Raw genomic sequence first — 27,284 nt, forward strand, 5'->3', positions numbered from 1 at the left:
CCAACCGCAGCATCTTCCTGCTTCGGAGTGTTGAAAAGTGCCGAATGCTTGGTAGGAGAAGCAGGAAGAAAAGGGGACAGCATTCTGATCGGACGGGATGTCTGAAGATTTCGGCATGGTGGTTTTCCAACCGAACGGTCTTTTTGCAGAGTGTCACCCCCACTCTAGAGTGCGACAGAACGGGCGCCATAAATAGAAATGTGCATCCACTGTAGCAGCACGTCTCCTGTATTCGGACTGTAGCGTAGTGCTGGGAAATGCGGTGTTACGGTGCGGCGCCGTGTCTTCGACTTCTTGTCCAACAAATCTCCGTCAGGTTGTGGAATTCTGATGGATGGGAAATCATCAGCTGCAAGTGACGCCCGGGAACCACATAAGCTGCCGCACCCGTCCAACTTGGTTGCCGTCATGGCAGCGCCGACGGGCGGTATCTGTGCCTCTTCGGTGAGGTGAGCTTTCACCTCATCACCTCATCTGCAGAGCAGGATGCACATCATCCTTGAGCGGGGTAATCTACGAGGCGCGTGCCTGGAGGAGAGAATCCCATGGTTGGGAGGGTTGGGGGTTGTCAAAGTCGTACGGTATTTTTTTTCTTCTTTATCCCTCTTCACCATCGCAGGGTGGTATCGAGAAGTGTTGGATGTCACCGTGTTGCCTGTTCGAGTGCTGCTCCAGTTGCTACTCCAGTGCTGCTGTTGTCGGTGGAGTTCGTTCGAGTTGGAGTCTGTCATCAGGCGACTTCTGGATATCTCTTCCTGCAGCAGGGCGGGAAACGGCAAGGTTTGGCGGTCGTCGGTGCATCAGGCGAATCAGAAGAGGCGGTAAGCGAAAGCGGCCGGTGTGGACTGGCATCCGCTGCCATCTGGCGGCCACCTCAGCGGGGAGTGCTAGGAAGAGAGAAGGAACTTCTCGACAACCCCGCGATAATTGTTCCTGACCTTGCAAGGATGCCGATTGCATCAGACAGCTGCAGCGCGAGGCTTGTTTGCTTTGCCGCAACTGTCAACTCCACCGCTATTTCTCCCTCACGAAACACTGGTGCGAAGCTATTCCCTCAACGGCTTCTAGAGAAATCCCAATGGGGTGGGAGCCGGGAAAAATGCTTGGTGTGGAGTTGGCACTCAACCTCAACTTCTTCAACAACACCAACAGACTCGTACAAAGACGCAGTGAGATGCTCGGTTACACAGACACTGTCGTCAAGACGTAGGACATGTCTCTGGTCATCCAGTCAGAAACCGTGGAGCAACACGTTGAAGGACCCGCCTCGCCGATTTCAGGACCTCCCTAACAGATATCGTGAGAGAAGGGCCAAAGGGCTTCTTCGCCTACACTAGTTTTGGTGTCGATCCGGCAGCAACCGGCGGCGGCTGGACTTGAGGCTGAGGCGCCGGCATAGGACGACCCTTCGGCACCGAATTACGGGTTGGCATTCTGTTCACGGCGTGTCGCCTCCCAGGAAATTGGATGAGATGCAAGTTACAGCCAACAGGAGATCCTGCCACGCCGTTCTTGTGCTTTGTGCTCTGATGGAAGATGCGCAACTCCGAGTCGTCTCGGAAATCAAGTGACGCTCTCTTTCGAGGTTCAAGTTCAACAGATGAGATGGACAGGACAACAACAATAACAGCAGCGAGTTATCATCAGATTCATCACAACGAGATGTCGCTGACTCGCTGATGAGCAATGGTGGAGGCAGTGGCTGAGGGTGGCATAACCCCACACTTTGGTGGCAGCGCAGAGACCATATCCGATATGGCCCGTGCAAATTCCACTGGGTGTTGCCTGCCTTTTGCTTTCTTTCTCGTTCAGCAATCTTATGCTGTGGAAACCATGGTGTTACAAACCCGTCGACCCCCTTTTGAGATGGCATCGAACTGATCAGACAGATCGCAGCCAGCCGCAGCCATCGCACCCCGATTGGTGTTCCCTGCCACGCCTGCGTTGAGTGATGAGCTCTCGACTCGTCACGCGAATGTCTTCGATGTCTCTCCCTTGTCCCTAGCACTGGTCTGGTCTCCTGGTCTCCTGGTCTCTCTGGCTCCCGAGGCACGGTGCCTCCCGGCTTCGGGCGGTTGGCTTTTCTTTCTCTCTCCCACACGATTCCACTCCTCCATCTTTCCTCCGCCTCTCAGAAGTTCTCGGCTTCGGCACCGTATCTTTAACCCCACACAGTGCACCCATCCCACAGCAACAGCTCCGCTCCCCAGGGGCTCTAGCTCGCGCTCGACCCGCCCGGCATCCCTTCCACGAGGCTCCGGCTCCGCCAACGGCTTTTCCTATTGCTCAGGCTCATCACCTCAGAGTTTTCCCTCCGAGCTGCAGGGTCTTGTGGCCCAGGAGTCCAGATGCCTTCAGTACGGACGGATGCCCAACTCGCAAAATCTCCCGATCACAGAGCAACCAAAAGCCGCCAGGGGTCTACATACATAGGTAGCCTGCAGGGTGGCACCGACGCTGCCACTTGGGTCTTGATCCAGGGACGCTGTGGCTCTGTGCGAGCTGGTGTTCAGGATGCAAGGATGTGTAAGGGACGCCAAGAATGTCCAGGCGGGGAGCTCGGGACCAGGCCAGGGTGGGATTTCTCGTCCCAAGGGGTACCCAGAGGTTCCAACCACTCCCAGTGCCCGGCGTCCGCTCACGCTCAAGCTCCTACTCCCAGCCTCTGCCTCTGCCTCTGCAGTCCCACGCCGCCTGCCCACCCGCCTGCAGTCTGTACTGACAGCGCGCTGCCCTCCTCCTCCTTGCTCGCTGCAAGTGACCCTGGCTTGTGTGAAAATGCCCCGGGGAGCCGGTCGCCCCAGCACACCCCAAGGTCTTGGTGCTGCTCACCAAAAGGTCCACAGCTTGCCCGAGGTGCCTATCAGAGCGCCCACGTTCGTCCTTCGTACCCAGTGGTACCTCGTGGAGAGAACTCACCCTGGGTCCCTGGCTGTCTCCCTGGTCCTACCCTTGTTGAGGGTCTCGCTCCTCGTTCGCCCACACACCACCTCACCATCTATGCCCCCATCACCACCATCCCCTTCCAAGCCCAGCCTGTGGCCCCAGCACCCGCCGCCTGCATGCCGAACCACACCACCCTCCTGCCGCTTCATGACCCGCGACACGTCCTGGAGCAGTGTCGAGTCTTGATGGGTTCTTACACGGCGAGAGCCTGGGTGATGCACGGCACGCAGCAGAGCACAGGTTCGGGACAAATAACAATGCCCCTTCTCCACTGCTACCCTCCCCCCCTTCGTTCCCTCTCGCCTTGCCCTGTCTTGTCCTGTTGTGACTGATGAGACTGTTCAGCAGCAAGTCCTCAGCAGGGAACAGAAAGAAGCTGCGAAAAAGTGAGACGGGGAGAGCCCTGTACACGAGCTGTGTCTTGCCGTTCCGCTCCGGGTCTCGCCTCGCCCACCCCCCTCCCACCCCCGTTCAGTTCATCGCTCAGTCTTAAACTGGTTAAGACCTCCTGGCCGGGTGCCCACCCCATCCACGCGCTCCTCACCCCTGGTACCTTAGTGTCCTGATCGGGCCCACACGTTCTTTGACATTTCCCCCGTCCATATCACTCAAGAGTCCGCCTCACCCCAGTCACTCTTTTGTGTCCACCATCTCTGAGCCCGCAAAGACGCTGCCTCGTCTTCTGGGTCTTCTCGAGACAGCATCAATCTTCCTCACTCACGACACGCTCCCGGACGACGACGACGACGACGACACCTTCTACCGGACGGGTCGACCCAGTTGGACATCATGGACATGGACTACATGGACCCTTACCGCCGATACGCCGTTCAGATGCAGGGCTATCATGGCATCCAGCAACAAACACAGCCCCAGGACCACCAGTATCCGTATTGGAGTCAGCATATGGTGGCCTACTACCAACAACACCAGCAAAGAGCAGTGATGATGGGACAGGGAGGCATGCACATGTCCAAACAGACAGAGCCCAAGCCAAGACTGGCAAAGGACGAGGTGGAATTGTTGGAGCGCGAATTCAACAAGAACCCCAAGCCAAACAGCAGCACCAAGCGCGAGCTCGCTGAGCAAATGGGAGTGGAGGTTCCCAGGATCAACGTTGGTCTACCGCAATGCGTAGGAAGTGTCGTATGCTAACGTGCTTTTGCAGAATTGGTTCCAAAACCGCCGGGCAAAAGAGAAGCAGATGAGAAAGACAGCCGAATTCGAGGCGCAACAGGCAAGAGAAAAGGAGGCTTCGGAGGTCAAGGAATCCGGTGACCAAGAGCAGGGTACCGTGACCGAGTTCTACGGCCTGAGCAACCAGCACCAACCTCTTGGGTTATCAACTGCCAAGTTTGGGGGGAGCGATGATGGCACTGATAGCGATGATGGCGCTTCAGGACCACAGCCTCTCATCGAGTCAGCGGGCGCTTCATCCACAGTAACGCCTGGAGGTGACACTCCAGTAAGCCCAGGGAGTGATTACGTTCACGTCAAGTATGAACACGTCAAATCGCCCGTTCACCGCTCACAAGACACATCGGACCTTGACCAGCCGTCAACAGCCATGAGCGCGTTCACCACGCCCCAACAGGAGATCAACTTTCAGCAGCCGACGCCTTTCAGCTTCAGGCAGGCGAACCCGGAGCTTTTGGATGGCTTGTCGGGCCATGAGCTGCACAGAGTCCAAAGCCAGGATCATATCGATACAGGGGAAACAAGTCACTTCGGCTCGTTCCCTGACCGAGACTATTTTGCGTCACCTCCCATCCCGCGCTTCCCGTCTGAAATGATACCCGAAAACTTGGTCAGCGCCGAAACCGAGCTTCTCCAACGCCGAGTATCCGAGGAAAATTTGGTGAAATGTGAAGCTCTGTCGCCGACTTCCTTGCCCGAGTCGCCCTTGACACTGTCAGACTTGCGCTTCAAATCCCCACCACCCCCAGCTGATATCGCTGGCCGCAGGAAATTGCGACGTCCAGCGCCTCTCGGACCATCCTCCTTGAGAGGTGGCGCTGGGCCGAAGGCGGGCATTGAAGCTCCTCGAAGATCAGAAACAGCAAGCCCGATGAGACGCATCTCTTCCGCTACGGGAGGCCTAGGTGGGCGCGTACAAAAGTCGTTCATGGGACCAGGTGGACCGAGGTCCCCGTTTGCGATGGAGCGCAACAAGGAGGCGCTTCTTCAGAGTCTCCAGGACGGCCAATCTCCCGCAATGGCTTCTTTGAACAGCGCCATGTCACCGTTGAGCCCTGGGGGACACAATCAGAGCGCGCGCGAAGGAACAGTTGGTATCAGTTCTTCAGATGAAGAGGCTGGCTTTGCGTATGGGTCCCTTGGTGCCGTGGGCGGGTTTTCCATGTATAAATCCGAGGCCACCATGAAGACACCACCAGGGACTCCGGGTCTACAAATGGGTATGCAAGACGCATACTTCACAGGCTCCATGGACCACGCCTGGAACTTCGCCCCACAGGACGAACCCCTTCCCACGCCAAGCCTCTGCAGCCACGGGGGATCCGAGCTTGAGTTCTCGATGGCGCCTCAGATGCCTGGTTATGTGGCCAGCCAGCCTGTGACACCCTCATTTCCGCCACAGTCCATGGGCCCAACATACAACGGTTTTTTTGGCCCTTCGCTCGCCCAAACCGAATATCACTTCCCCGACTCTTATGCAACTGAGCCATCAGCACGATCTTCGCCCACCAACATGCCACGATCGAAGCAGTTCCAGTTTGCTCAAAATATCACCCCCCAGGACTTCAGTGCGGACAAGTCATAAACCGTCAGTGTTCTGATTTCTGGCCCCTCGAAATCGAAGCGGGCCGTTGTACCATTATCATTTTTTGTTTTGTTTTATGCATGCAACAAAAATCGTCTTGACCGAGTTTCTTTTGTCTTTGTTTTCGGAGTCGGGACGGTTGGAGTCGCGCAGCCCCTATAAACGTGGGATACGGCTTCGGTTCTTCAAACGACTTATCAGCAACAATTACTTGACAACACACACACACACACTCTCTCTCTCTCTCTCTCACACACACACACACACACACACGGAAAAGTGGACTCACTTAATGTAATGATATACGGATATGTGTCTTTTCTGGCTTCTTATGTCTTTTTTTTTCTTTCTGGGAGGGTGGGGGGGAGGTTTGGTCAACGGAATTGGTATTGGCTTTGGATACCCCTGCTGGGCATGAGAGAAAGGGGTTGTCCATCCCTTGGCTCTCACCTTGCGTTACCTGGCGTCGGATGGATTCAATGCTGTAGTATAGGCATCATCTCAGCGGCAGCGGTGGTGCTGGTAGCATTTCGGGGGAGCATACACACAGCAGACATGGTGGAGGATATGGCTGTGATGAAAGAGGGATGCGGGAGAGAAAAAAAGATGTGGAAGCATATTTTGTATAAAGTCCGTCGTAAACGAAATGGACAGAAAATGGGACACAGGAAAGAAGGCGGGAGGAGAAACCTGTTATGTACCTGATATATATACAACATGGAGCACTGGCAGAGAAATCCGCCTGAGGCGCAATGGTTGAAGAAGAACAAAGAAACAACAGTTTGGCCGCGGCCGCTGATATTTGAACATGATTTCCGTTTCCCATACTGTCAACATGTGGTGGCATTCTGCCTTTTCCAGATTTCACTCTTACTAGCTTCAATATATTGTGTTGCGTTTCGTTTTTGCTGCTTGCGGCCCGGGCCGCGGGGAAGTGGGAGGGGGTCAAATAAGCATATGTATGATCTGCTCGGTAAAGGTAGCCGAGTTGATAGTGTGGATGGAGATTTTTGGGGGTGGGAATTCAATGATCTGCATCAAGTGCCTTAGAAGTGTAACAATTCGCCAAGATAAAATAGATTGATTTTCTCTGAGGAGGGGGGCGGGGCGGATGTTGTAACCCGTCCGGTTGTTTTTGTGGGTTGTGGGAGTTTTTTGGTTTGGTGGTTGGTTACACTTGGGGAAAGGAAGACCCTTGGGAGTTTGGTAGTATGCGCATAGCCGCCGGGTAAATGTTGATACTTTATTGCCATGACGTGTTTGGTTGGTGTTGGTGGCCGTATGCTGTGAAGCAAGGGCCTTTTGGTTTTAAATGTTGTGGAGAGGAGGAGAGACTTTGCTCTTTGGATCGGAGTTATGAACTAAACCCCTCGCCTTTAAGCGCTGACCAACTACCGCCAGGTTAGGTAGGTAGAGTGGTGGGATTGTTAGATCTAGACATGCATAACATACCTAACTTTAGTTGGCGATTTGAGATCGATCCATCACACTGCGAGGAGATCGATCCTACTGCTTAATGCGTACCTGCCCTACCTTATGTACGTGGCTGAGATCCTAGGCAATAGCTTATCTCTCTGAGCCTGTTGGTTAGGTACTTGCTGGTACTCATTCACCACCAACAACAACTGCTAAGTTCGCCTTTGATTAGCCCAAAACAGACGGCTATAAATTTAGAGGTAACGATCAGTGCGGGTTGTTGCCATTCCTTTGAGGGTGGTATTATAGCCCCAGGATATTGTTGAGTAAGTATAGAGAGGTGGGCAGCATCAAACAGATTCCAATATTATTCATCACATAACCTCGAAGTTGGAGCAGTTGGCTAACAACAAGCCCACCTGTTACATCAATAAACTTCCATTGCACGTCGTGGGTGGCGATAGACGAAAAAGGCCTACATGCAGCCCTTTACAAAAGCCAAAGGTGGAAAAGCCGATGAACCATATAACAACAAGATCCAGAGGTCAGTAGGTAGCATGAGGAAATTGGCACACTTCATATACCAGTTCATAAATTCTTGTTGCCTTGTAGCACCTATCTGACCAATATTGACCACCCTATCAATTCCACTCCCCTCTGATGAAAAGAGCAACATGCCAAAAATGTAGAAATACCCTCCATCATCCCTCCCTTTGTTGCCCCCTTCAGTCATACATACACACACACACACACACACACCAAATTTTTAAATTTTTTTTAAAAAAAATAGGAGAGAAGAATGAGATCCAAAAAAAACCCAAGGGGTATCCATTTCGTTTTCGTTTCGTGGTTTCGCTCAATGTGTACAACAAACATCTTTCAAAAGCGAACATGGTTCGCCTGCCTTTGGTCATGTAGTGCTGAGTAAATAAGTACCATAACACCCCATACAAAAAGAAAACAATGGGGCCATTAAGCATCACCCACCCAACTCAGTAAAACCCATCCGGCCCGGCACTCCCCCTCGTGGAAGCAGACGCAGTAGTCGGCGTGTTCTGTGTGCTGCTCGCATCGCTACTAGGCGTCGAGGGCTCCACGACCCGGTTCCTAATCGTCATGATCCACTCGTGCTGCAGCAGCTCAATCGCCGTCGCCCTCTTCTTCGAGTCGCGCACGAAGCACCTCCTCAAAAAGTCAATCCCCTGCGGGCTGAGCTGGTCCGACGTCGGGAGCTGCGGCGGGTTTCCCTGGGCGATGTTGTACATGATGGCCCACTCGTTGTCGAGATTGGCCCAGGGGCGTCTCCCGGTCGCCATCTCGAGGATGACGCAGCCGAGGGACCAAATGTCAACGGCACCAAAGTGGCCCGGGTTCTCGCCCTTGATCACCTCGGGAGACATGTACATGGGCGTTCCAGTCATGGACTTGTTGGGCTTCGTGCTGGTGATGTCTTGCACGAGTGTTCGGCCCTGGCGAGCGATCAGTTTGGCGGCGCCGAAATCGACGTATTTGATGATGCCATTGTGGTCGAGGAGGATGTCTGTGGCGTTTGTTAGTACCTTCTGAACATGTCAGATGGTCTGCTAGACTTACTCTCTGGCTTGATATCACGGTGGGCGATCCTCAACTCATGCAAGTACGCCAAACCCTCGAGAAGCTGCAGAGCATACACCATGATGACTTGCTCATCCTCGATACGCCCGTGCTCCAGCAAGTTGGCAAGCGAGCCACCTGAGCAAAACTCCATAAACATGTAGACACGATCGCGGTGTACCTCAATACCAAAGTACGATACAACGTTGGGGTGATCCACAGATTCCAAAACGCGCATTTCGTCCCTAATCGTATGAGCAACGTTGGGAATAAGCTTGGGGTCTTGCAGGCGAATCTCCTTCACCGCCATAAGCTGGCCTGTGTCAAGGTTCATGGCAGCGTAGACATTGCCAAACGTGCCACCGCCGACAAACTGCCCTTGTTGCCAGCGGATGGTAAAGTTGTTGGCTGTTGATGAGAGCCAGGCGAGCGAGCGGTCGACCTCGTTTGACACCTCCAAGACTCGGCCCATTGCTGACCGTTCTACAAGGATTTGCTTTCGAATATCGTCAACCTTGACCAGCTCCTCAAGGCGGCGCTCTGTTACACAGCTCGCGGCCATTTCGTCATCCATAATTTGGCCCTTGTTCAGTCGCTTCATCTGGCTGATAAGCGTCTCCATGCGCTGTTTCTCAGCCTGGGCCGCAACGTTTGACCTGGCGCCCATGATATCGAAATGCGAAATCAACAGAGCCATGCACCCAGCAACCTTGGTCCGTAACTTGACATATTCATCGTCGCCAAGCGCTAGCATGTGCTTGCCTCTGGTCATGACCATGGCAAACTCAAGCGCCTGTACAGTCCAGCGGAATGTCTTGCGATCAGAGGGAACGCAATCATCACAGATAAAGCTAACCCAGTCCAGCGCCAGCTTGGTAAGCTTCATGTTGTTCATCGTCCTCCGGTTGTTGTCCATGTACAGCAAGGAGCGCTGACCGAACTCAGTAGCGAATATGAAGCAGGTCTGTATGAGCTCCTGACAGTTCAGACCCTTGGTCTGCCGTCGAATTGTCTCCACACTGTCCATGAAGGCATTTGACAGCTTGAAAGCAACTTTGCGGATCTCCATGAGGCGAAGGTTCACCTTGTGCAAAGTTGACCTCTGTTCGACCACAATGTCAATGTGCATATCAATCGTCTCCAAAAACGCCTTTCTTGCGTTCACCAAGACATGTTGTGAACCACCCGCAATGAGTCTCATGTGGCCCAACTTGATATCGAGTGGTTCTTCCCGCACTGACAAGCTAAGCTTGGAGCCGAACCAGTTAGGTGCGTTTTCAGCCTTGATGATCAGGAGGTAGGGTTCTGCGGGGTCTTCTGCGATGACATCGTAGGAGAAGGTGCCCATAAGACGCTGGATCACGTCCGGGCGGTTTGCTAACGAAGGCGATGCGATGATGTGGATGCCTTTGTGTTCGGGGCTGCCCGTGTAAACTTGGAAGTGGTGCGTGTCCATCAGCCGATCATAGAGGTCTTGGAGCTTTTCTGGGCCCCAGGCAATGGTGAAATCACAGGCATTTTCGTAATTCTCGCTGAGCATCCTGGAGAAGCGCTGCAGCATTCTCTGACGCACACGAACGGAGTCCAGAGTTTGCTTGTACCGCTTCGTCATCTCGGTCACACTCTCTTTGGGTTTCCTCTGCAGTTCTTTCTCAAAGGTCTGGTGAAGTCGGTTGAAGGCCTTGAAGGTCAGCGAACTGAACTGTTCAGCAGCCTCAATATCTCCGCGCGTGAGATGACTGCCAATTTCGTTTCCAAACTCCCACTCCTGAAACAGCAATTCTGCCTCCTTGAAGGTGTTCTTGTTCCCGCTGAGCTTCCAGTTCAGCATCTTGAAGTAGTATTTGAGCGCATCCAAAATGACCCTGTCAAAATCTTCGTCGATGCAAGGGGGTAAATCCCACCAAGGTTCTGGTGCTGAGATCATCATGTACTCGGACCTGATTTTGATGGCAAGTTTCAAGATGATTTGGAATTGTGAGATCATCTGGTCTTGCATCAGAGGGTTCTGCTGTGCCGAGTCCTTCATCTTTTTGGCATAAGCTAGCCGCACCTTGATGATTTCCTCAATAAGTCTTGAGGGAAAGCTGATCAAGGTGAGCAGCTCCTCGATATAAGGGGGGAGATGGCGCTTTTGAAAGCCCTGGGCCTTGTCGATCAAGGTGCGCTTCGCCTTTTCGATAACTCGCGAGATTCCGTCCAGCATGCTCCTCCTCCTGAGATTTTTGCCATCAGCACCATTGTCCTCATGAAGCGACTTGAGGCCCTCTTCCTTCAAGAGACGGTCCATGAACGAGGTATCATCGCCCAGACCGTTTCCGCCACCTGGCTTGTGGAAATCGAGGGCTTCATTGCCAACCCATCTCTTCAAGATTGACAATTCCGTGTTGATCATTTCGTTGACGTTGTACCAAGATATAACAGATTCACATGTTTCTTCGTACGCCTCATAGGTCCCGGGCTTAAGCGCCGCAACGAGGGCTGTGCTGGAGGGATAAAGACTCTCGATCTTGTCAATCTTGGCGATGGCGTCGCGGACCTGGCCGATGGGAGGTTTTCCGGCCTCACTCTGTCCAGCAATGGAGAAATTGATGACCTCATTGACCAAGCGGTCCAAGCCCGCCTGAGCCTCCTCGGTCATCCTCTTTTGAACCGGCAAGTGTCTGTCGCATATTTTTGCGCGGATGGCCAACCATAGCTCAGCCTTGTGAGCGCTTCTCCCTGCTTCCTCATCCGCCGAACCGATAAGACGCTTCTTCTCCTGGCGGACAACATCGCCAGTCAGTACCGCCTCGAGCATGCCGTGCCATTCTAACCGCTCCCGATTCTGGGGATCCCTTAGGTCCTCTTCTGTGATCTGACTCTCTTCGCTGTTGACAAACATGATGTGCGCATCTTCGTAGCTGTCGAATGGACCCTCTGAAGATGGGGTTTCGCCCTCAGAATCTGAATCGTACTGCTCGCCAGAGCCGTAAGCGTCGAAGTAGTCGCTGTTGCCGTGGTCTTGCTGGCGTAACCTTCGGACGTACTCTCGCTCCTGGGCTCGGAATGTCGAGCTTCCTGCTAACGGTCGTGGTCGCGATCCGTCTCGGGGGTGGGTTGGAGTAGCTCCTATGTAGGACGAGGGTGGGGGCTGTTGTGGCCTTCGCGCGGTATATGGCTGGTAGGTATTCGAAGGTGTTCTAGCAGGTCCCGTGGGGCGTTGAGGTCGTGGAGTAGCGCCATTCCCATAGTGAGCCGAGTCGGCCGTGCCACGTTGGCGACTGGCCGCGCCGTTCGCGAGGCCCGTGGAAGGATGTGGCTGCACGATGCCGGAGTGGACTGGAGCGTCGGCATAGCGAGCCAGAGAGCCAAGTTCATCATGCTGTTCTAGCACATGGCGATCTGTAAGCAAATGCAGATCTCCCGATGATACCGCAAGCTCCGAGTCAGATGGCACCGCTATCGGACGGCCATTGAACCTCTCGGGCCGCACAAACTGGTCCTCTTCGGTCTGCGAGAAGCGGACGGTACGGGGTGACGTTTCGCTGGCCATTGCGATGGCAGGTTGCTGTTGGTGAATTCGAGGCCCAGGTACGATGATCGAGCGAGGTAGGTACGGTGATCAATCGATCGTATGCCCACTGCTGGCGGAAACCAAGCTATTGAGGCGGCAATTCGTCCTGGCCATCGGCGCACAGAGGGAGAAGGGGGGATTAGTCGGCGGTATGTGGGCAATTGGCCCAAATGTCGTCTGATTTATGGCTGGGATATTCAATGGAAAGAGCCGTCAAGACGAGCTGGTGATGGACGTTACACTAACGGCAACAAAAGCGGGCCCGTGGCAAAAGATGGCGAGCAGAAAGGCGGCCAAGAAAGGTTAAGGAAGCTTTGCAAGGAACTCCCTGACAGTGCATCCAAGGTCTCATTGGCCAAAGTCGAACAGCTTAAGCAACTGGCACACGAGGAGAATTTGTTATCAGCGGCTCAATAAAAACATGGTGGTTCGAGCTGATCGAAGCTTGAGTAGGCTCATCGGGATCGGCTTGGTAGTGCAACATCTGCCAAGCATCTCCAACGCTGGGTGCAAGTTACACAGCGCTGTTTCAGGAAAGGAATGATTATGTATGAAGAGAATGCGCTAGTACACACATGCTCTCCACTGGCCCATGTGAAACAGATTCTCCCAAAGATCAGCAGTCTCGAGATGGGAATGCGGATTTAAAGATGTTTCGTTTCTCCCGCCTCAGGGTTCAGGTTAAGTGAAGACAGGATGGCTTGTGCGGGGGACAGGGGTTCTACGCCGTTGGCTGAGGGAACGCGTCTGTCGCGCTGGGTTGAGCATGGATCACAACGCGTGACGCCAGAGCCAGGGCGGGACAAGCATCTGCCAATGAACATTTTTGGAATTCGAGATTCGAGAGACTTACACATGAGCCTGACAACACCTGCGTCCTAACATTGGTTACCACCGTTCACAGTTTACCAGGTGTCTATATTCTCAACATGTACCGCTAGCCGACTCATTCCCGTTTTTATCAATATGTCCTCCGCAGTGAGGCCGAGTTCTGGCGGCGCGTCACTGTCGCACTCTCGTTCAGACTCCATTTCCACCTCGATCTCACTGCCACCCCTCCCTTTGTCACGGCCTGCGAGCCGGGCTTCAGCTGGTGGTGGCATACTCACACCGGCCCGCGATGCCGAGCTCAACCAGCCAGGTCGTCGCCAGAGCATCCACGATCAAGATGTCTTTGGTTCAAGAAAACGGAAGCGAGATGTCTCGACACCAGGACTGAGCACTGACAGTTTACTAAAAGCTCCAATTGTTTTGAAGGTATTGCCTTTTTTTTATAAACCAGTCTCAATCCCTCATGTTTGACGGTAGCTAACCTTTGTATAGCCCCATCCGTCTAGCCTTACATCGAGACCGTGTATGCTCCACCCGCTCATGATGCTTCCCCGCGAGAGCCTACCGCTGTCCGCCCTCGACCTCGTCAAGCCACACGGAGAACTTTCATCCACCCGTCTTTTTGAGTCCAAGATTAAGATTCTCGACCTCGAGGGACGCCTGGGCCACAGTGTCCTCATTGCCCGTTCAGAGATCACCAAAATGGTATATGCCGTCGAAAGCGAAAGCCCTGGGTTATACGTGCTGTGCAAGCTGGGCTCATGGGTGGATGTTGGAGAGCTCAGTCATGATGCTACCGTGGTCTGCAAGGAGAGATTGAAAGGCCCAAAGCAGGTCAAAGTCGAAGATCCGGCCGGCGCGCCTTTTATAACACCACAAATGTACAAGGAGAACAAGAGGAGGAAACTCGCCATCGAAGAACTCCAGGCCGCCACTCGCAGACGATCAGGAACTCTCACCGATATGGACTCTCACAGTCAAATTTCGGCATTGCCCAACTCTAGGCCTGCTTCAAGAGGAATCGTTGAGTCTAGACCGGCCTCCAGAGGAGTTGGAACTCAAATTGTTCAGCCACCAGAGGAGATTTTGGCCGACTCTCTCACTTTGCTATCCAGCACGCGAGACAGCACCCAAGCCCCTCTTCCGGTCTCAGATACTGGTTGCCAGGCAGAGCCACAGTCACAGCCACAGGAGCAGGAGCAGGATAAGCCGACCGCCGAAGGCATCATGGACAACATTAGAACACAGTATCAAGAAGCTCTCTATCATTCAAAGGTAAGAATCTTGGTGTCCGACCTACTCGTTTGTCAATATGCTCACTGGCCTAGGGATCGCTGGCATATTTCGCAAAGGGCCCACTGTCCAGGGCTCGAGCCGCCTTCCACCCCGATACAGGCTCCGATCTCGAAATGGCTGACTTGGTAGAGTTTTTGAAGAGTCTCATCATGACAACTATCCTGGTGGACAAGAAGTACCGCGAAACAATTCCCGCTATCATCGAGAAAATGAAAACGTGCCTCGAGGACTCGGACAACGCCCAGACAAAGCGCAAGAAACGGAAGGTGAAGAAGCCCAAGATGGGGAAAGATGGCTTGTACCCAAGTGAAGTGGACCACGTTAAGAGGTGGTGGACTTCACATCTGCCGATTGCTGTTGGGAATGAAGAGGAAGAAGCAAAGACCGTTTCCCAGACCGAAGCCAGGTATCACGTCTCCTGCCTTCGACGGAGAGAAACTCAGTTGCAGATGATCCTAATCATGGAAATTCTGGCGCTGGAACCATTGATACGGCCAAAGGATCCTGTTGGTGACTACCTGCTGCCTGGCGAGTCTCGAGCACCATCCCGCGAAGCAAGTCAAGAGCCGACAGCGAAGAAACGGAACAAGCACAATCTTCCTGTACTTTTGGATGTTCACGCTGATCGCCTTTGTATTTGGCAGTCGGTAACACTGGATGAGGTCAAAGCGCTGGCTGAGTCTCAAGCACCCAAAGAGGGTGCCAGGCCCGAGCGAATCGACTCTGACCCCCTGAAGGACTTTTGTGTGGAAATCATCCTACCCTTTTTCGCTGCACGTCTCCCAGAGCTTTGCGACTCCATCAACCGAAAGTTGGGTGGCCCTGTGGCTCAGTCGCCACCGAAGAAGGAGTTTGTGAAGCCGGCTGCTGTCTCAAAAGCGAAACCTGGTGCGCTAGCAAAGCGGCCTGCCGCCCTGAAGAAGGACAGCGATCGATCGCTCCAGCGAGCGCTTTCCAACGAGCGTATGAGACGTAGTGTCTCAAGAGAGCCATCCAAGGCGATCGCCCTCATGCGATCTGCGAGCGCGACGGCAATTCCTGGACTGAAGCGGGAGGGTAGTGAGCCCCTGCTCATGGGAATGGTCCCCCGCCAAGACAAGAGTTTGAAGGAGAAGCCAACAAATGTCTTCCCACGTGGGGAAGATCTCAGAGCGAGAAAGAAGGCCCAGGTAGATGCCGAGTTGAAGGATGCCATCTCGGCGCTTAAGAAGCCAAACCGGGCACTGGCTGTGAAAGAATTTGCTGACGCAGTGGACAAGAGAGCTTCTGCGGGTGTCAACCAGGTGAAGAAGGTGAAGAAGCCGCGGACACCTTCTATTGTCAAAGCAACTCCAGCAAACGGCCGCTTCAAGGATGTCCTTGCGGGCGACAATGCGCGTGGACAAACATCTCTATCTTTTGAAGCCATCCCACCATCAAGCGCCTCCATGATCCCAGCATCGACATTACCTCGCAAGTTCACCAATGCATTGGCACCACCGCCATCGTCAACACCGATCAGGATCAACGCGACTCCGGCCCGCAAACCAGCCGCGGTCAGCACCTTCCACACCCTGCGGGCAATCCAGGAGACACCGGGCCCCATCTTGGCCTCGTCACCCATCATGGCAAGAAAGGCAGCGCCCGCACCGACTCAGGGCCAAAGAGCCTCTACACAATTCCTATCTATACCTCAGGAAGCGATAGACCACTTCCTCTCCTCGCCCGGGCTACCGGCGCTCTTTGAGACACCGGTCAACCCTAAATTTCATAAAACGGCCACGGCTATCAATGACAGCCCTATTCGGTCAAAGCTATTCACGTTGGCACCAGCCCAACAGAAACAAAAGGAGAAGGAAGCCCCACCGCCGGGGACACTCGGACAGACAGTTCTCACGAAGGAGACAGCGAGCATATACGCCCAACTCGGGTGGGACGACGACGATGACATTATATAATGAACCTGACATGAAACAATCAACATCACAGCATAAGCAAAATTTCGCATGGCATCAGGGGTTTACTGAGCAGGTTCGGGATTGGGGGAAAGAAGTATTTCGCTTGGGAGCGTTGTCGGCAGAAGAGGATACCTTAGTTCATAAACTTTGTGTTGTATAAGTCACGTATATAGATACCCATTAGCTGGCACAAAAAAGGGAATGGGTAATAGGTAGGGATGTCAAGATATTAGCGGTTAAAGCATGGCGTCTAATGGTATTATTACTTTTGATTGTTAATTCCCTCTCAACCCTCTCGTTGTTATTATCATTACCATTTTCAACAACCTATCTTACCACCCAGCAGCCCCTACCTACCCTCTACTCCCTCCTCCTCACAACCACCAAAGGCAACTCCCTCACATCCACATGCTCCTGACTCCCCAAATCGACCACCTTCACCGCCTCCACCCCAACAACCCCCTCCCTCAACGCCAAAAACCTCAACTCCACCACACTACACGCATTCGCCGCCAACGGTCCGACCCTCACATCCGCCGACAGACACACCACCTCGGTATTATCCACCCCCCCAGCCTTCTGCATCGCATAAACCACATTCTCATCCAGCACCGCATCCGCCATACCACTGTCCTTCTTCCCACCCATATTCCCCCTCATCGTCGGTCTCCCCAACGCCCCCCCCTCGTTCCTCCTCCTGTGCGGCACCACCAAAAGCATCAACTTCCTTGCCTGGGACGATGCCGTCATGGAAGCCGTCATGGACGAATACGACAAATGCATCCCAGCAGGAGCAATCATCGACGTGGGACGGGAGCGGTTAACAACAAACACCGTCCAGACAAACTCCTCGCCTACATACACCGGTTTATCCGGCCCGGTAAAGGTGAGGGTAATCCCAAAGTCGGGGAGGGTGGTTTCCGTTGCTGATCTAGTTGCCGCTTCGAGAGAAGGAAGCGCGTCCGGGCGGATGACTGAAGGAGAAACCAACGGTTGGGAGTCAACACCCCCCGAAATGGACAGCTGACTTGGGCGGTGGGACCGCTGGATGGGTTGCGTCATTGGTTGGCCGAAGCCGGGGTTGACGGGGAGGGTAAAGTCTAGGGGTGTTGTCCACGTCATGGAGAGTTTGGGGGTGCAAGGGTTTGATTCCGAGTCTGGGCGGACGAGGATGGAGATTTCGATTGTGATGACCAGGTCGCGGTCTCGGATGGGGCCTTTGGTGGTGGCGAGGTCAAGGGAGGAAGGGGTGAGCTTGTAGAGGAAGGTGAGGTGGTCGTGGGCGACGCAGCTTAGGGGGAGGCGCATCCCGGGTTGGTTGTTGAGGTCCTCTGCGGTGCCGTTGGTGACGTCGAGGGAGATTTTGTTGAGGGAGGCTTCGCAGTCGAAGTAGGGGGTGAAGTCGGTTTCGACGAGGGCGATGAGGGCTGGGCTGGGGGGTGAGGTATTTGGTCGGGAGAAACGGACTCGGCAGTGGAGGAGGGGGAAGATCTTGAGTTTGAGGTTTTGAAGGCCCGGGATGCGACGGAGGGATTCTTTGGATTGGGTTGCTGGCGCTACTCGGGATACTCTCTGGGCTGAGAGATGGGGCTTGATGCCGCCCAGCATTGGGTCGCTGGCAAAGGAATCGAGCATATTCATGCCGGAGGGCACACAGCTTAGCATGTAGCCATCTCTTTGGTCAGGATTGTTTTCTGGGTCTGCTTGCTTGAGACCTGCTGTCCCTGAAAAGACAACCGACGGAATCTGTAGCCGGATCCTGGGACGACCCAAGAACACTGACAGTTTCCAGACAGCATAGACAAACTTGGTTCCATCTTCGACCTCGTCTGGCACTATGAAAACGTCTTCGACATCCTCCACTCCACCACTAAATATGATCTCGGACGCAGGGGGGCTGTTTAGGTCTTGCGAATGGCTATTGACGATCTGGGCATCTAAGGTGATGACGAGTCGTCGCAAATGTAGGCGGAGCGTCTGTTCGTCGGCGCATTGTGTTCGCAGTATTAAGTAGACATCGACGGTTTCATCTGAAGTGAAAGTGAGTAAGATGGGCGTGGGAACAAGAGATGTTGCGCGAACCTCATACCGAAGAACAACTGGTCGCGTAGCTCGATGCCAGCGAGTTTACTTTCGAAGGAGCCTTCACCTTGCCGGAGGGCTTCGTCAGGGTTGAATTTTGTAGTAAATGGTACAATGTAGGTTAGGTGTGCGTTTTCGAGGAAGACATCGTTGGCATCGCGCCCTGGGGCATCCGGTACCGCCATCGTTCTCTCTTGGACTGGGTGTTGGGCTCTGCAATTATAGGGAGCTGTTTCTCAGGGGATCATGAGGTTTCGAGGTCGTGACTAGGCGCATGAGCTGGTGGGAGTCGAGGCGATATATAAACAAGGTTCCGATTTCTCTGGCTACTAGTTCCTGAATAACAGTAGGTAATGTGTTCTGTCAGCTCAGTAACAGCTTAAAAGACAATGTGAAGACGGGCTTGTTCATGATAGTTGAAGTCCCAAGCTGGTGGAGCTTCACAGCAGCTCCAACGGTCAGGGGTGCACTTGGCATCTGATGTCAAGTATTAGCGTGGCGCGAGGTAAAAAGAGGACCGTGCGTTAAAGCCTGTGCTTGGCTTTTTATGATTTTACCAGCCCGCGTCGACTTCAAGCTTGCAATCCTCTCGGTTGTTGACCACGGGTTTTCTTCGCAACCCGAGTGCCAGAGTTATTTCATCACGAATACCCCCCTGGGACGACCTCTTAATCCTATTGACATTCTCCGCTATTCGTATTTTGTAATACGACAACTTGCCTGTCGCCGACGACTTCGATATCCATCCGCAACCAGCAAGCCAGCGAGCGCATCACGATCCGGTCGCAATGAATGGACATTTTGCACCGCCGGGGGCGCCCGCAGTTTGGACAGAACACAAGACTCCCGATGGCCGTACATACTATTACAATACCTTGACCAAGGTTACGCAATGGACCAAGCCGGAGGAAATGATGACACCCGCCGAGGTATGTGCCCTATGGGAGTCTGAAGAGATCGCAATATATTAAGCTAACATATATTACTCACAGCGCGCGCTGGCAAACCAACCATGGAAGGAGTACACGGCAGAGGGAGGCCGGAAGTATTGGTATAACACTGAAACAAAGCAGAGCTCCTGGGAGATGCCCGATGTCTACAAACGAGCCTTGGGAGCTGGTGATTCTGCTGCCACCACACCTACGTAAGTTTTTACCTTGTCCTGATTGTGACATATTGTACTAACTTATTTACAGAGGCCCATCAGCTTCATTTGGTGCGGCTGGAGGAGGTAGTGGTCATCATGGCGGTTCGTATGACCACCACCACCAGCAACGCGATCATCGGGATTATCGCGACCATAGGGAGCCCATGGGAGAGTCCAGACAACTCACCTATGGCAGCAACATTCAGGCGCAAGCCTTCGTCTCCGCCAGCAACGATCCTGAGTATGCCACCGCCGAAGAGGCAGAGGCGGCGTTCGTGAAGCTCCTTCGCAGTAGTAAAGTCCAGCCTGATTGGACCTGGGAGCAGGCTATCCGCGCCATTGTCAAAGATCCCCAGTTCCGCGCCATCAAAGATCCGAGGGATCGCAAAGCTGCCTTTGAGAAGTATTGCCACGATGTCGTTGTGCAAGACAAGGAACGTGCCAAGGAAAGACTGACTAAACTTCGCGCTGACTTCGCCACCATGCTCCGGAGCCACCCAGAGATTAAGCACTACACCCGGTGGAAGACAGCCCGGCCCATGATCGAGGGCGAGACCATCTTCCGCTCGACTAACGACGAGAACGAGCGCCGTCAGTTGTTCGAGGACTACGTTAGTGACCTCAAACGGGCTCACAAGGAGCAGCAGGTCACAATGCGCAAGAGCGCTATGGATGGTCTGATCGAACTGCTTCCCACTCTCAGTTTGGAGCCCTACACTCGCTGGGCTGAAGCACAAGGTACCATCCAGAACACCCCCTTGTTTCAAAGTGATGAGAAGTACAAGACACTCAGCAAGTTTGACGTGTTGACCGTCTTCCAAAATCATGTCAAGTCCTTGGAACGTAACTTCAACGACTCAAAGCAGGAAGAGAAGAACAAGAAATTCCGCCAGGAGCGGAAAGCTCGTGATAACTTCAAAGTCCTCCTCACAGAGCTGAAGAGGGATGGCAAAATCACTGCCGGCACCACCTGGACCCAGATACACCCCCTGATCGCAGACGATGCTCGCTACAGAGCTGTCGCCGGTAATCCCGGGTCTACTGCCATGGAGCTGTTTTGGGATGTTGTTGAGGAGGAAGAGCGCGCTCTCAGGGGCACTCGCAATGATGTGCTTGACGTTATTGGTGTAAGTGCTCCCGATATGGATTCCAACAAAATGCAAGCTGACAAGTCGATTCAGGACAAACGGTTCGAAGTCACCCCGAAGACCACTTTTGAAGAGTTTGAGGCAGTCGTCAGGGGTGATGCTCGTACGGCTAACATTGAACGGAAAATTCTTGAGCTTATTTTTGAACGGGTAGGTTCTTTTCATCGCAAATCGACCATGACGAACAGGGCTGACGTTTCCATGACAGGTCCAGCAGAAGCGCACAAAGCGCACAGACGAAGACAAGGTGCAGCGCCGCGCTCTCGATGACCTTCGTGCAGCCATGAAACGGTTGGAGCCTCCCATCACCGTCACTGATACTTACGAACAGGTGAAGGCCAGGCTTGCCCAGTCTGAGGCATTCCGGACTGTGAACTCTGAGGAAGCTCGTCGGGGCGCCTTTGACAAGTATATTCGTCGCCTTAAGGAGAAGGATGAGGAAAATGAAAACGAGCGCCAACGCCGTCGGGAACGCCCAGATGGGCATCGTGATAGAGGTGAGCGATCCTACCGAAGTGGACGTTCTGCTAGGAGCCGCAGCCGCAGCCCCGAACACAACACCTACGAGGCCGATCGTCGCCACGCCATGGCCGACCGCGAGCGTAACTACAGAAAAACCAGTGCGGCCGAGGTTCTACTTTCAGATCGTCGTTCTGCCGATGGCCACCACGATTCAGTGCGTGATCGGGAACGTGACAGGGACCGTGATCGGGATCGCATCTCTGAGCGTGATCGTGAACGTGACCGCGACCGCGACCGCGACCGTGAGAGGGATCGTGATCGGGCCCGCGATTATCGGGATCGTGATCGTGACCGGGACCGTGAGCGAGATCGCGACCGGGATCACGGCCGTGACCGCGATAGAGACCGTGACAGAGACCACCGCGACCATCGCGACTATGACCGGCGCTCTCGCCCCGCCGACGACTTCAACCACTACGATCGTGAGCGCCGCACACGTGAGGAGGATCGGGAACGTATTTATCGCAGGCGAGTACTTGAGCGCGACGTTGATGAGCTGCCATACGGTGACGAGCGGCCCAGTTCCTCATCTAGACGCCCGCGCCCCGAAGAAGACGACCACGACCGAAGGTCTCCCCGGCAGGCGAAGCGCATCAAGGTTGAGGGTGACCGTGCCGCTACCCCCTCGGCCGCCACCGCCACCGCCCAGCCTAAGTCTGCCGCTGCAGCTCCGGCAGCTATCAAGGAAGAGAAGCCCTCCCCCAGTGTCCGCGCTGGTAGTGAAGAGGGCGAGATAGAGGAGGATTAAACACCTGCCAGTTCGCCTTGTACTCTTGCTGGCAGCCCTTCTACCCTTGCTGGCAGCAAAGAGGATGAAATTGTGAACGCCCAGACGCCAATTCTCACAGCCGCGTGAGCTTCCTGCTCAACTTGCCTCTGGTTCTCGATATGGGGGAAGTTCGGCCGCAGTATACACTGTACAAGTACGTCTCTGTCACCCGCAAAAAGATGCTCTAACTCGGCTTGAGTAGTCGGTGTTTTCTTTCTCATACTCTTATTCTGTCATGGTATTCATTTTGATCAGCAGTGGCTGCTGGTTAGGTAGTGTAGTTGAAAGTACAAAACGTTGTGTAGTAGCTTTTTAATACCAAAAAGTCCTTGTGTTGTACCATGTGTCTTTCCACATGGCTGTTGCCTGAGTGATTCCTATCCTGTAATCCAAAATGAATGAGTCAAGGGCCTGCACTCATATCGCCAATTGTGTCCATATTTACCAGAAATCAACATCAAACACCACACCTTTAACCGTGTTTTATCACTAAATATGGCAAGATTCACCGGGTATGCAATATCAGCATTTCTAACCCTTTATATATTTCTCTAGAAGAAACGGCGACTATCTAATCACAGCCCACATAGCTAGGTAAATCACCTTTCACCTCGTGCGGTCCCTTTTGCAGGTCAGGAATACCCTGCTCAGAAACCTGGCGGCGGTCACCCGCTTGTCCCATTGCCCCTCAATCTACCAAGATGTGATCCATCTGCGACAGAAGACATACTTGCCCACTACTTCCCGGAAGTGGCGTCTTGGTAGGACCAGGCAAGAGGGGATAGACCGCCACCGCTGTCCTATGTCGGGATCGTCGTCCTCGGACGTGCCCCCTTCCTCAGATACAACCCCTAAACCTCCCCGGGCGCCGCCGGTTCGATTTATACAGGTATCACCATTTTGTACGCCTAAAACGCCAGGATCCGATGCATCGTCATGAGGAGGGGGAAGAGAGTCTTGTTTCTTGTTGTCCTTTGGGATGCCCTTTTCACTGTTTGTCGGGCTCCTCCAAGAAGAACTGTGATCATGGTGTCAGTAGGTGTTACTAGAGTCAAAGGATCGGAACCAAACTTACGTAGTTGCCGGAAAGCTTCTGCTCCTGGTCAAGCTGGGAGCTGGCCTTGTTGATACGAGGACGGTAGTTGGTAGGGTCACGACGGAAGGTGACGTCCAAGTTCTTCAAGAAGGTGTTGCAACCAGTGAGGAGAGACTCGGGCTTGTTGGCGTGGGCATCGATACCGGGCTGGCCGTCGAAGACAATGACACGATCGGCAAGGTAAGTGGCCATGATGAAATCGTGCTCGACGATGAAGGCAGTCTTCTTGGCGTGCATGATGAATCTCTTGATGACACGAGAGGCCACAATACGCTGCTCGGAATCGAGATCTATTGTTACTTGTGAGCATGTGACTTCGTTTCTTGAATGACAGAGGTTGACTTACAGGCAGAGGGCTCATCAATGACGTAGATGTCGGCAGGGATACCGAGGGCCAACACAATAGCGACCTAGCAGGTATTAGCAAGCTGCGGTTAATGCGATGTATTCGAAGGGATCGCTTACTCTTTGAAGTTCACCACCGGACAAGTTCTTGACTTCTTGATCAATGAAATCATCAAGCTTGAGGGGCTTGACGACATCAGTCTGGAACTGAGGAGACAAGAAAGCAGCCTTGATCTTCTTGAAGAAAAGCATGCGAACGGTACCCTCGAACTTGGGCGTGATCGTCTGGGGCTTCATGCTAATCTTCATCTCAGGGACCTTCTGGGTTCCATCAGGCTTGAGCACACCGGCCAGCATGCGGCAGAAAGTGGTCTAATCGAGAGTCAGCTCAAGATGCACCTCAAAATCAGCAAGAAAATATTAACCTTTCCGGTTCCGTTCTCACCCATCATGACGATAATCTCAGAGTCAGAGAAATCGCCAGCGTCGATGCTGAGGTGGAAGTTGCCCAGAGTCTTCTCCATCTTGGGGTATTTGAAAGCACGGGACTTCTCGACGAGGAGGTCCTCGGTACCCTCAGCGATGCGGAAAGTCAAACTTTCATCACGGAAACGCAAGTTCTCGGTGGGGATGTGACCATCCAAGAAGATGTTGATGCCTTCACGGACGGAGTAGGGAAGGGTGACGACACCATAGACGGCAGGCTGTCCGTACAAAACGCACACAAAGTCGGAAAGATAGTCAAGAACGGACAAATCGTGCTCGACGACAATGACATAATCATCTGGGCGGAGAAGAGACCGGATCATGCGGGCAGCGCTCAATCTCTGCTTGACATCGAGATAGGAAGAGGGCTCGTCAAACATGTAGCTAGAAGCTGTTAGCTTGACACAAACACCAAATACGGGTTAGAGACACATACACATCGGCTTTGGATACGCAAGTGGTACCAATGGCGAAACGCTGAAGCTCACCACCGGAAAGATGGCTCACATCACGATCAAGAATGTGACGCAGCTCTGTTTCCTGTTAGTATCAAGTCTCAGAGAGGTTCCAGGAAGGCTGTGCAGTCTTACCAAGGGTATCGAGCACAGAGTCCAGGTTACCGAGAGTGTGGCGGCTCTCGAGCAAGAACTGGACAGAACGATCGGTACCACGAATAGCCTTGGGGATCTGGTCAACGTATTGGGGCTTGACGATGGACTTCAGGTCATCCTCCAGAAGCTTGGTGAAGTAGTCTAGATATATCGTTAGCACAGTTCCTCAATATCCTCCGCTTTCTTTGCGTACTCTGCAATTCAGAACCACGGAAGTGCTTAATGACATCCTCCCAGTCTGGCGGGTTATCGAATCTGCCCAGGTTGGGCTTAAGCTTGCCGCTGAGAATCTTGAGCGCAGTACTCTTGCCGATACCGTTTGTTCCGACCAAACCCAACACATTTCCGGGTCTGGGCATAGGCAGACGATGGAGCTTGAAGCTGTTGGCCGAATAACGATGGGTGATCTGACTCTCGAGGTTCGTAGGCAGGTTGATGATAGTGATAGCGCCGAAGGGGCAGCGTTTGGGGCAGATACCACAACCGATGCAAAGGGATTCGGAGATGAAGGCAATTCGTGATTCGGGGGCGACCTCGATCTATAGCTGGGGGTCAGTTGGCGGTTCTTGAGCATTCCTTCCATGGCGAACCTACGCAAAGTTTGCCGGACCGCACCACAGGGCACGACTTCTTGCATTCTTGACGACATTTCTACTTCCATCAGCACAACTCTCCCAACACCATCCTGAGTTCATGAGCGCGCACCTTGGGTTTACACTGTTCGCATCCGTGGTTAGCCTCGTTCAACCTTTGGCTGTCTGGCAGCAGGGGGGTAGCGGGGTGTTGGCTTCGAACGCACCTTGTCGCTGCTCACAATGGCGACACTATTCACAAACAGTTAATACGCGAAATTATGGAGAGGAACAAGGCCTCTGAAGAATTTGCTTCTCGCATACCGAGTAAGTTTGTCGGACATGGTGCCGCAATATTTTCCCCAGCTTCGTAGGCTGGAACCTGCTTGGTTTTTTTTTTTGGTGGTCTAGGAATAAAAGCAAGACTTGCTACGAAGGGACAACTTGAAGCGCAAAAAACGCCAACTCCGGCAGGATCTGGAGGAGTCCGGGGATGCTCGGCGCAGGTCGACTGTGATCAGGATTGGGTAGAGAAATATGGAGGCCAGACGAGGGGCAACGTGGGTCAGACGGTTGCCGCGAAAATGTTACTGGTGTCGCCAGTTGTGGAGGAGGGGCAGGGCAAGATTATTACCAGGGGGGTGCAACTCTAAAATCAAGTTGAACGGTTGTCCTCGCCACAAACAGCAACGGGGCTTGGCGGCAAAGTCAGCTACAATCCATGCTGGCTGATAGGCCAGCTGCCCTGTAACTGCTCTTTCGTAGGTATCCAGCAGCAGCCTTGTTGGTGACCTTCGATACCAAGCACAATGACCAAGACAATAGGAAGATCAATGGAACCTACCTACCTTGGGACAAAACACCAATCCCATTTGTTGTCTTTATTCTCTTTTAATGGCGTGTTTGCAGTCATAGTTTGTTTGGTTTCAAGTGATTGGTACTTTTCCTACCCCGCTGTGGTTGGCTCCTGATCCCACCTCCAAGAGAGCTTCATATATATCACACGCGTAGATCGAGTCTTCAAAGGGACAACACTGAGAAAAAGAAGAGGCCGTAGACCCATGGAACATCATTGGCTTTCATTTTTCTTGTGACACGTACTTTCACTTGCTATTCTCGAGGGCAACTTTGCTGCGCCCACTGTTGACGGACTTTTAGATGCATCCCCGAAGCGAAAGACCGAGAGCTTGGGTGATGATAATGGAATGGTCGGACGAGCTGGAGAAAAAGATCGTTGCTTACGACGTCGTCAGATTGGGGCTTTTAGACTCTGTCGGCGTTGGACTCCAGCAAGCTGGCATGCACGTCGGCAACGACGGAAGAGTGACCGGTGAATGTGGCACATCCACTTCAGGCCACCCTCGCTGCCCTCGGGTTGGAACCACAAAACTCCATTTCACGCTGACTTCCTTTTCTCACTTGACCACCACCCATCACTCACCTACTGGCTGCACCTTCATTGCAGACACACGATATTCTTCCTTGTCCTTGGCCAACAAGCTGTTGCTACGCGTGCTATTTACTGTCCGGGAGATATTGAGGTACTCAGTAAGTCTGTCTCTCTTCGATTTTCATTGCATTCCCTTGGCCCCTAAAAAGCAAAAGGGCCAACGCGTGACCGTGGGGCGAGCTGTGCCTGTTGGTTCGACCAAGCGGCGACATCGCGGTCAGCTTCGATGGCGAGGCTGGCAACGGGAAGACGGCGAGTCGCAGGCCGGACCAGCTGTCAGCCTCATCGAATGAGCGAGTTGGTGCATCCAAAGACCGATCCGGTGGGTGGGTGGGAGCTAACCTGACCGTCAGGTGGGGCTTAGGCTCGACGCAAGCACGGACCACGGATACCTGGGCTCCGTCCACCATAGGTTTTCCAATCTTCTCCTCTGACACCCACCCACTGCGAAATTCAGCGACACCATCATCACTAAACCACACCGGGGTCTCCAGCTCTGCACGCAACCCCACCCCAGCACCGTCGCTACAGACCAAGAGCAGAGCTGTAATACATTCTGCTGCCTGGAGGGCATGATTGGATGACCTGTAAGTTGCTACATCGCCTGCATTTGCGCGCTTGCCTACGCGGTGAGCTCGCCGCGTCTTGTCCATCAAACCTATCATCAAATCGGGCACATGCCCATCAACAGCTACCCCT

The 27,284-nt window shown here is 53.4% G+C and overlaps 6 protein-coding genes across 6 annotated transcripts; 3 read left to right on the plus strand and 3 right to left on the minus strand.

Annotated features, from left to right (window-relative positions):
- Nucleotides 1–3,735: 3,735 nt before the first annotated feature.
- On the plus strand, nucleotides 3,736–5,728 carry PODANS_1_12070 (uncharacterized protein; the record flags this gene model as incomplete). Its single annotated transcript, XM_001908841.1, has 2 exons — nucleotides 3,736–4,062; nucleotides 4,115–5,728. 2 exons carry the CDS (start codon nucleotides 3,736–3,738, stop codon nucleotides 5,726–5,728), a joined length of 1,941 nt encoding a protein of 646 aa, XP_001908876.1.
- Nucleotides 5,729–8,136: 2,408 nt separating this feature from the next.
- PODANS_1_12080 (uncharacterized protein) lies at nucleotides 8,137–12,272 on the minus strand (the record flags this gene model as incomplete). Its single annotated transcript, XM_001908842.1, has 2 exons — nucleotides 8,137–8,684; nucleotides 8,738–12,272. The coding sequence occupies 2 exons, from the start codon at nucleotides 12,270–12,272 to the stop codon at nucleotides 8,137–8,139; spliced, it is 4,083 nt and encodes a 1,360-aa protein (XP_001908877.1).
- A 1,377-nt stretch (nucleotides 12,273–13,649) lies between these two features.
- PODANS_1_12090 (uncharacterized protein) lies at nucleotides 13,650–16,357 on the plus strand (the record flags this gene model as incomplete). The annotated part of the gene is made up of 2 exons (XM_001908843.1): nucleotides 13,650–14,491; nucleotides 14,563–16,357. The coding sequence occupies 2 exons, from the start codon at nucleotides 13,650–13,652 to the stop codon at nucleotides 16,355–16,357; spliced, it is 2,637 nt and encodes an 878-aa protein (XP_001908878.1).
- Nucleotides 16,358–16,717: 360 nt separating this feature from the next.
- Nucleotides 16,718–18,624, minus strand: PODANS_1_12100 (uncharacterized protein; the record flags this gene model as incomplete). Its single annotated transcript, XM_001908844.1, has 2 exons — nucleotides 16,718–18,387; nucleotides 18,489–18,624. The coding sequence occupies 2 exons, from the start codon at nucleotides 18,622–18,624 to the stop codon at nucleotides 16,718–16,720; spliced, it is 1,806 nt and encodes a 601-aa protein (XP_001908879.1).
- A 603-nt stretch (nucleotides 18,625–19,227) lies between these two features.
- Nucleotides 19,228–22,004, plus strand: PODANS_1_12110 (uncharacterized protein; the record flags this gene model as incomplete). The annotated part of the gene is made up of 4 exons (XM_001908845.1): nucleotides 19,228–19,368; nucleotides 19,432–19,583; nucleotides 19,636–20,884; nucleotides 20,952–22,004. The coding sequence occupies 4 exons, from the start codon at nucleotides 19,228–19,230 to the stop codon at nucleotides 22,002–22,004; spliced, it is 2,595 nt and encodes an 864-aa protein (XP_001908880.1).
- Nucleotides 22,005–22,718: 714 nt separating this feature from the next.
- PODANS_1_12120 (uncharacterized protein) lies at nucleotides 22,719–25,214 on the minus strand (the record flags this gene model as incomplete). The annotated part of the gene is made up of 9 exons (XM_001908846.1): nucleotides 22,719–23,043; nucleotides 23,135–23,411; nucleotides 23,468–23,531; nucleotides 23,587–23,838; nucleotides 23,892–24,336; nucleotides 24,389–24,485; nucleotides 24,543–24,704; nucleotides 24,757–25,102; nucleotides 25,158–25,214. Coding segments are annotated over 9 exons (2,025 nt in total), but the record flags the coding sequence as incomplete, so codon positions are not given.
- Nucleotides 25,215–27,284: the final 2,070 nt, after the last annotated feature.

Source organism: Podospora anserina, chromosome 1 (assembly GCF_000226545.1).
Source record: "Podospora anserina S mat+ genomic DNA chromosome 1, supercontig 2".
Lineage (NCBI taxonomy): Eukaryota > Fungi > Ascomycota > Sordariomycetes > Sordariales > Podosporaceae > Podospora > Podospora anserina.